Source organism: Salvelinus namaycush, chromosome 23 (genome assembly GCF_016432855.1).
Source record: "Salvelinus namaycush isolate Seneca chromosome 23, SaNama_1.0, whole genome shotgun sequence".
NCBI classification, from domain to species: Eukaryota; Metazoa; Chordata; class Actinopteri; order Salmoniformes; family Salmonidae; genus Salvelinus; species Salvelinus namaycush.
The window spans coordinates 16,639,737-16,649,510 of NC_052329.1; the positions used below are offsets into that span (position 1 = coordinate 16,639,737).

The 9,774-nt window shown below is 45.3% G+C and overlaps 1 protein-coding gene across 1 annotated transcript in view; it reads left to right on the forward strand.

Annotated features, from left to right (window-relative positions):
• LOC120018122 (unconventional myosin-XVIIIa-like) overlaps nt 1-9,774 on the forward strand; it is an 82,491-nt gene that overhangs the window by 40,307 nt on the left and 32,410 nt on the right. Inside the window, exons 19-23 of the mRNA XM_038961124.1 lie at nt 4,613-4,756; nt 5,074-5,163; nt 5,430-5,549; nt 6,048-6,159; nt 7,870-7,997. Coding sequence (XP_038817052.1) covers nt 4,613-4,756; nt 5,074-5,163; nt 5,430-5,549; nt 6,048-6,159; nt 7,870-7,997 — 594 coding nt within the window. The remainder of the gene's footprint in view (nt 1-4,612; nt 4,757-5,073; nt 5,164-5,429; nt 5,550-6,047; nt 6,160-7,869; nt 7,998-9,774) is intronic.

The window sequence follows — 9,774 nt, forward strand, 5'->3', positions numbered from 1 at the left end:
TACCCTCTAGCAGTTATGAAAGGTAAAGTACAGGACCCTACCCTCTAGCAGTTATGAAAGGTACATTACCAGTCAAAAGGATGTTTCTTTATTTTCTACTTTGTAGAATAATAGTGAAGACATCAAAACTATGAAATAACACATGGAATCATTTAGTAACCAAAAAAGTGTTAAACAAAACTTATATTTGAGATTTATCAAAGTAGCCACCCTTTCCCTTGATGACAGCTTTGCACTCTCTTGGCATTCTCTCAACCAGCTTCATGAGGTAGTCACCTGGAATGCATTTCAATTAACAGGTGTGCCTTGTTAATTTGTGCAATTTCTCTCCTTCTTAACTTATGGCTGCAATCCCGCTACCGGGATCGATATGACAACAGCCAGTGAAAGTGCAGGGCGCCAAATTCAAACAACAGAAATCTCATAATTAAAATTCCTCGAACATACATGTGTCTTATATCATTTTAAAGGTAATCTTGTTGTTAATCCCACCAAAGTGTCCGATTTCAAATATGCTTTTCAGCGAAAGCACTACAAACGATTATGTTAGGTCACCACCAAACCACAATAAGCATAGCCATTTTTCCAGCGAAAGATAGCAGTCAGAAAAAGCAGAAATAGAGATAAAATGAATCACTAACCTTTGATTATCTTCATCAGATGACACTCATAGGACTTCATGTTACACAATACATGCATGTTTTGTTTGATAAAGTTCATATTTATATAAAAAAATCTGAGTTTACATTGGCGCGTTACATTCACTAGTTCCAAAAACATCAAGTGATTTTGCATAGCCACATCGTTTCAACAGAAATACTCATCATAAATGTAGATGATAATACAAGTTATACACATGGAATTATAGATATACCTGTCCTTAATGCAACCGCTGTGTCAGATTTTTAAAAAAACTTTACAGAAAAAGCAAATCATGCAATAATCTGAGACGGAGCTCAGAACAATAGCCAAATTAGCCGCCATGTTGGGGTCAACAGAAACCAGAAAATACATGATAAATGTTTCCTTACCTTTGATGAACTTCATCAGAATGCAGTCCTAGGAATCCCAGGTCCACAATAAATGCTTGATTTGTTCGATAATGTCCGTTATTTATGTCCAATTAGCTACTTTGGTTAGCGCGTTTGGTAAACAATTCCAAAGTCACAAAGCGCATCTACTATAACGTGACGAAATGTCCAAAAGTTCCATAACAGTCAGTAGAAACATGTCAAACGATGTACTGAATCAATCTTTAGAATGTTGTTAACATACATCTTGAATAACGTTCCAACCGAAGAATTAGATTGACTTCAGTTTAGCGATGGAACGGAGATGCCTATCACGTGAACGCGGTCAAAGCATGGTTAAAGCATGGTCAAAGCATGGTCAGCTCGTGGCAGTGGTGACTAATTCCTGTCTCCTTCTGCCCCCCTTCACATTAGAGTCATCAGACAAAGTTCTATTGACTGTTGACATCTAGTGGAAGCCGTAGGAAGTGAAAACTCATCAATATGTCGCTGTAATTTCAATGAGAGCTTGGTTGAAAATCTAGCACCCTATATGAGTTCTGTTATACTCACAGACATAATTCAAACAGTTCAGTGTGTTTTCTATCCAATACTAATAATAATATGCAAATATTAGCAACTATGACTGAGGAGCAGGCCGTTTCTGCTGGGCACCTCTGTGCACCTTTCATCCAAGCTACTCAATACTGCCCCTGCAGCCATAAGAAGTTAATGCATTTGAGCCAATCAGTTGCGTTGTGACAAGGTAGGGATTGTATACAGAAGATAGCCCTATTTGGTAAAAGACCAAGTCCATAGTATGGCAAGAACAGCTCAAATAAGCAAAGAGAAACGACGATGTTCTTTAAGACATAAAGGTCAGTCAATACGGAACATTTCAAGAACTTTGAAAGTTTCTTCTTGTGCAGTCGCAAAAACCCTCAAGCGCTATGACGAAACTGGCTCTCATGAGGACCGCCACAAGAAAGGAAGACCCAGAGTAACCTCTGCTGCAGAGGATAAGTTCATTAGAGTTAACTACACCTCAGATTGCAGCCCAAATAAATGCTTCACAGAGTTCAAGTATCAGACACATCTAAGCATCAACTGTTCAGAGGAGACTGCGTGAATCAAGCCTTCATGTTCGAATTACTGCAAAGAAACCACCACTAAAGGACACCAATAAGAAGAGACTTGCTTTGGCCAAGAAACACGAGCAATGAACATTAGACCAGTGGAAATCTGTCCTTTGGTCTGATGAGTCCAAATTTGAGATTTTTGGTTCCAACCGCCGTGTCTTTGTGAGACGCAGAGTAGTTGAACGGATGATCTCCGCATGTGTGGTTCCCTCTCTGAAGCATGGAGGAGGTGTGATGGTGTGGGGGTGCATTGCTGGTGACACTGTCTGTGATTTATTTAGATTTCAAGGCACACTTAACCAGCATGGCTACCACAGCATTCTGCAGCGATATGATATCCAATCTGGTTTGCGCTTATTTGTTTTTCAACAGGACAATGACCCACCACACCTCCAGGTTGTGTAAGGGCTATCACCCAATCTCAACCCAATTGAGATGGTTTGGGATGAGTTGGACCGCAGAGTGAAGGAAAAGCAGCCAACAAGTGCTTAGAATATGTGGAAACTACTTCAAGACTGTTGGAAAAGCATTCCAGGTGAAGCTGGTTGAGAGAATTCCAAGAGTGTGCAAAGATTTCATATGTGCTATTTCATAGTTTTGATGTCTTCACTATTATTCTACAATATAGAAAATAGAAAAAATGTAAGAAAAACCCTTGAATGAGTAGGTGTGTCCAAATTTTTGACTGGTTACAGTAAGGTTTAGTTCAATGTGTTTTATTTTGATCATCTGATTCTCAGGAAGTTGAGACAGAAAGAGTAAGTTGAATATTGTTTTATTTAAAGTTGAACTCAATGACTAAGTATATATTTATACACACAATGAAGACTTTGCACCATTCCAGCTAAGAAGCCAAGGCATGTTTAAGAGGAAAATGTGTGTTGAGGAGAGTGGTACTGATGAATATCTGATAGCTTGTGTCGTATCGAGGTAAGCTGGTTTGATATTTACAGGAAAATGTTCTCCAGCATTGAACAGCTAAGCATGCAGACTCGCATTTGATTACAAGGCAGTACAGGGTCTTACACTTGAACTTTTGGCCTATATTTCTCAGACACAAGACATGACCATGCAAGTGTTGACTTCCTCATCTGAACACTGACATCCCCTCTGCCAAAAAATATATATTAGTTTGTTTCTCTGTTTGATTGCTCCGGGGGGCTCCCCACACCTTGAAGTCCTCCCAGTCTGAGCCAAACCCTCACAGGGATTTTGTTTTCAAAGTGCTTTGAGGGAGAAAGAGAGGGAGAGAAAGAGGCGGAGAAAGCGTGAGAGAAAAGAGCAAGGGAAAGAGTGACGCTGTGCTTCACCATGGGGGAATAGATGAATAGATGGGATCCGGCATGGCGTTTGAAGCACACAGCCTGCTCTTTCTTTGACATTTTGTGGAATGAACTAGCGGCGGCATGGCGAAGCAGAGCATGGGGGATTCCTCCGTCAGCCAGTCGGCCCATAGTGTGTCTAATTAAATCGTTGCCTTAAGACTACGTTTCTTCCCCGACTGGGAACAGGTGTGTGTCAGTGCATGCATCCGTTACATCTATGGCCCTGTGTGCTCAGCAAAGGCCATGTAGCTGCACAGACACTCAAAAGGAACTCTGTAAAGGGGAGGCAGAAGGTCGAGTAAAAAGGGAGAGTGAGACAAAGAGAAAGGAATACCTTCTGTTCCTGTGTCTCTCTAAGACCATCAATACCTGTTTGACACAGACAGATCCTCTTTCTAAACAAAGGCTGCAAGATCTTAGTCTAAATCCCTCTAATGGTGTAGATGAGCTCTCTGTATGGCTGAGTAACAGAAAGATCAACACTGACATTTTCAATGGGACCCCACCCCCTTATTGACTCTACACAGGATTTGTTAAACTTGTTTAGGTCTAAGCATGACAAACAAACATTAGGGGGCATAACCTGCATGCCTGTTCAGTCACTGGCCAGGATGGCTAAGCGGCATTTAGGTGCTCTCATGGCGTGACAAATACGTTTCGTGTTCTGTCATGGCAACCCCGTTGGATGCCGGTTGCATTGTGCTGCTCTAATTTGGTTGCCAGATAATGGGTGGTTTATTGGAGATGCCCATGTAGCGGGAGCATGTAGCTCCTCCTAATGCCTTTTTAACAGGCTGCCAAAGTGGTATTGATGTTTGATTTGAATTCTCTGAAGAGCTCTGTCTCAGCTCTTAAACCCAGAAGACCTTTGGATTGTCTTGATTCTAGCTCGCCCAAATTGTCACACTTGATGCAAGTGCCTGTTAACATGCCAGTAGACAATGACCCTAAGCAATGGCATTTTTTATTTTCTTTATCAAAAGTTACATATTTGATACTTATTTGTGATACATATTGATATCCATGTCAAAGAACTTGAAGAATCCTACATGTTGGCAGACAACTGCAGACACAAACACCCACACACACGCAGGTTCCTTCGTTGTAAGAACCCTCTGCTCCTCTGCGTGCGTTTCAGATCCAGGACCTGGCTATCCGCTGCATCCAGAAAAACATCAAGAAGAACAAGGGCGTGAAGGGCTGGCCCTGGTGGAAGGTGTTCACCACAGTACGCCCCCTTATAGAGGTCCAGCTCACAGAGGAGCAGATACGTGGCAAAGACGTGAGTACACAAACTATACACACCCTCCATCTACTGTTGATCAGGGGTGTAGTCATTACTCCAAACAGGGATGGAAACTAGAGTTTATATTGGGCAGGTTCAGCAAACAGGGATGGACCTAACTGAATCTGTCCAATAGAAATGCTAGTTTTCATTGCAAAACTGAATATTTTGCCACTGTTTGGAGTAATGATTACACCCCTGCATTTGATTCCCTCCCCCTGCTTTATAGACTTTACAGATTTAGCTCCCTCTAATACTGTAATACGTTTTTTCTCTTCCCCCCTCCCTCTCTCGTTCTGTCTATCTGTTCCCAGGAGGAGATCCAGCAGCTGAAAGGGAGGCTGGAGAAGGTGGAGAAGGAGAGGAACGAGCTGAGACTCAACAGTGACCGCCTGGAGAGCCGGGTACACACACACACACACACACACACACACACACACACACACACACACACACACACACACACACACACACACACACACACACACACACACACACTGCGCTGCAGACTAATATAAGAAGACATTGTACCAGCAGCTCTGTCTGTATAAATAAAGGATGAACAGATGAAGGTTGTAAGTATGTCATGAAGTTGAACTGTATTGCACTATATGCATAAGACCGGGTGCATGTGTAACCCTCTTGCTAATTGCGATTGTGTGTATGCCAGATCACAGAGCTGTCGTCGGAGCTGGCAGACGAGAGGAACACAGGAGAGTCGGCCTCTCAGCTGCTGGAGTCTGAGACCTCAGAGAGACTGAGACTGGAGAAAGACATGAAGGACCTGCAGGTAAACACTGCCAAGGAGAAATTAGACATCCTTAACTGTTGTAGGATGTACACAATTATTTAATTCAACCCATTATTTGAACCAGATAGGTAAATGGAAAACTGATTCTGATTTGCAATGACGACCTTGCCAGTTCTGTTGGCTGAAACGTAATGGTGTAATCAGATTGTTGACCCTGCCTTCCCCAGCCTTTAGTTTTCTATTTGACATTTGACATAATGTTTTTTTTCCGGGTGTTCCAACTAGCTGGGATAGATTTTTCCACTGACTGTTCAGATTGCACATGCTGATGGGCTGGGCTGGGCTGGGCTGGGTACAAATTACCTCGCTTCTAGAAATGAGCGATTGTGTCATTTAGAGGAAGTGTGTGTGTGAGAGCAATGAGCGTTTGTGTGTGTGTGTGCAAGTGCAATGTGAGGCCTATCTGTCAGTATTTCTATCTCTGTCTTGGTATAATGTGTTTGTGTATTAATGCATGGCCTGTGGTTCTCTCCCCAGACTAAGTTTGACTCGATGAAGAAGTCTATGGACTCTATGGAGATGGAGGTGATGGAGACCAGACTCCTCAGAGCCTCCGAGCTCAACGGAGAGATGGACGACGACGACACAGGTCAGCAGAACACACACACGCCTGTTTTACTATCCTTGTGGGGACCAAAACATTTATTTACATTCAAAATCCTATTTTCCATAACTCTAAACATAATCCTTAACCTAACCTTAACCCCAAACCCCTAAAACTAAACCTAACTCCTAAATCTAACCCCTAACCCAACCTTAATTCTAACCCTAATTCTAACCCTAAACCTAACCCCTAAGCCTAAAATAGCCTTTTTGCTTGTGGGGACTGGCAAAATGACCCCACTTGTCTGAATTGTCCTTGTTGTACTATCCTTGTGAGGACTTCTGAGTCCTCACAAGGATAGTAAAAACCAAACCACACACACTGTTGCCATGGTGACAACTTAGCACCATGAAAACCAGCACACAAAGGTAGACCCCACGATCAGGATGGAAGTTGGCTGTTTCTGGTTGGTGGAATCAAGCTGACCACCCTGTAGACTGAAGTAACTGCCTGAAATCAATGAAGAGACAAAAGGTTTGTAAGACATGGCGTAGAAATGGATTATAAAAGACAGGAGATATTAAATTATTACTCAAATTATATTAGACTGCACTGAGATTTTGTCTCAGTGTTTTGTTTGTAAGTTTCAACACCCCACATTTTAAGTGGAATAGACAACCCTGTTTAAGAGACACTACATGACCAAAAGTATATGTGGACACCTGCTCGTCGAACATCTCATTCCAAAACCATGGACATTAATATGTAGTTGGTCCCCCCTTTGCTGCTATAACAGCCTCCATTCTTCTGGGAAGGCTTTCCACTAGATGTTGGAACATTGCTGGCATTCCTGGCATCCGCCAAACCCAGATTCATTTGTCGGACTGCCAGATGGTGAAGCGTGATTCATCACGCTAGAGAACGCGTTTCCACTGCTACATAGTCCAATGGCGGCGAGCTTTACACAACTCCAGCCAACGCTTGGCATTGCACATGGTGATCTTAGGGTTGTGTGCGGCTGCTCAGCCATGGAAACCCATTTCATGAAGCTCCTAACGAACAGTTATTGTGCTGACGTTGCTTCCAGAGGCAGTTTGGAACTCGGTAGTGAGTGTTGCAACCGAGGACAGACTATTTTTACTCACTTCAGCACTCAGCTGTCACATTCTGTGAGCTTGTGTGACTGTATGACGGTGCCACGGTGAAAGTCAATGAGGTCTTCAGTACGGGCCATTCTACTGCCAATGTTTGTCTATGGAGATTGCATGGCTGTGTGCTCGATTTTATACACCTTTCAGTAACGGGTGTGGCTGAAGTAGCCGAATCCACTCATTTGAAGGGGTGTCCACATACTTTAGTACATACTGTACATGTACAGGCCATAACAGTACTGTACCGATTCTAATATGGCTTCAATACAGCTTGATACATTACCTCCTGACTAATGTAAACCCCTTCCATGGTCAAACAGACTTCCTTTCAAACTAGCTAGTCAATTTCAACTTAGTTCTATTTGAAGACATATTGAATGCAGTGGAGGCTGCTGAGGGGAGGACGGCTCATAGTAATGGCTGGAACAGAGTGGATGGAAACCATGTGTTTGATACCATTCTGCTCCAGCCATTACCACGAGCCCGTCCTTCCCAATTAAGGTAGCCACCAACCTCCTGTGATTGAATTGTGAACTGGTGTGGTTCTTGTAGTGCTGTCCATGACCTGTCTGCTGACTGTGCTGTATCATGTTGTGTCTGTTAGGGGGAGAGTGGAGACTGAAGTATGAGAGGGCCATCAGAGAGATCGAGTTCACCAAGAAGAGGCTCCAGCAGGAATTTGATGACAAGCTGGAGATGGAGCAGCAGAACAAACGACAGCTGGAGAGGAGGGTAAGCCAGTGTCTGACACACACACTTCTGACAGCTGGAATAGGAGGGTAAGGCAGCGTCGGACACACACACTTCTGACAGCTGGAGAGGAGGGTAAGGCAGCGTCGGACACACACACTTCTGACAGCTGGAATAGGAGGGTAAGGCAGCGTCGGACACACACACTTCTGACAGCTGGAGAGGAGGGTAAGGCAGCGTCGGACACACACACTTCTGACAGCTGGAGAGGAGGGTAAGGCAGCGTCGGACACACACACTTCTGACAGCTGGAATAGGAGGGTAAGGCAGCGTCGGACACACACACTTCTGACAGCTGGAGAGGAGGGTAAGGCAGCGTCGGACACACACACTTCTGACAGCTGGAATAGGAGGGTAAGGCAGCGTCGGACACACACACTTCTGACAGCTGGAATAGGAGGGTAAGGCAGCGACGGACACACACACTTCTGACAGCTGGAGAGGAGGGTAAGGCAGCGTCGGACACACACACTTCTGACAGCTGGAGAGGAGGGTAAGGCAGCGTCGGACACACACACTTCTGACAGCTGGAGAGGAGGGTAAGGCAGCGTCGGACACACACACTTCTGACAGCTGGAGAGGAGGGTAAGGCAGCGTCGGACACACACTTCTGACAGCTGGAATAGGAGGGTAAGGCAGCGTCGGACACACACACTTCTGACAGCTGGAATAGGAGGGTAAGGCAGCGTCGGATACACACACTTCTGACAGCTGGAATAGGAGGGTAAGGCAGCGTCGGACACACACACTTCTGACAGCTGGAATAGGAGGGTAAGGCAGCGTCGGACACACACACTTCTGACAGCTGGAGAGGAGGGTAAGGCAGCGTCAGGCACACACACTTCTGACAGCTGGAATAGGAGGGTAAGGCAGCGTCGGGGACACACACTTCTGACAGCTGGAATAGGAGGGTAAGGCAGCGTCGGACACACACACTTCTGACAGCTGGAATAGGAGGGTAAGGCAGCGTCGGACACACACACTTCTGACAGCTGGAATAGGAGGGTAAGGCAGCGTCGGACACACACACTTCTGACAGCTGGAATAGGAGGGTAAGGCAGCGTCGGACACACACACTTCTGACAGCTGGAATAGGAGGGTAAGGCAGCGTCGGACACACACACTTCTGACAGCTGGAATAGGAGGGTAAGGCAGCGTCGGATACACACACTTCTGACAGCTGGAATAGGAGGGTAAGGCAGCGTCGGATACACACACTTCTGACAGCTGGAATAGGAGGGTAAGGCAGCGTCGGACACACACACTTCTGACAGCTGGAATAGGAGGGTAAGGCAGCGTCGGACACACACACTTCTGACAGCTGGAATAGGAGGGTAAGGCAGCGTCGGACACACACACTTCTGACAGCTGGAATAGGAGGGTAACGCAGCGTCAGGCACACACACTTCTGACAGCTGGAGAGGAGGGTAAGGCAGCATCGGACACACACACTTCTGACAGCTGGAATAGGAGGGTAAGGCAGTGTCTGACACACACACTTCTGACAGCTGGAATAGGAGGGTAAGGCAGCGTCGGACACACACACTTCTGACAGCTGGAATAGGAGGGTAAGGCAGCGTCGGACACACACACTTCTGACAGCTGGAATAGGAGGGTAAGGCAGCGTCGGACACACACACTTCTGACAGCTGGAATAGGAGGGTAAGGCAGCGTCGGACACACACACTTCTGACAGCTGGAATAGGAGGGTAAGGCAGCGTCGGACACACACACTTCTGACAGCTGGAATAGGAGGGTA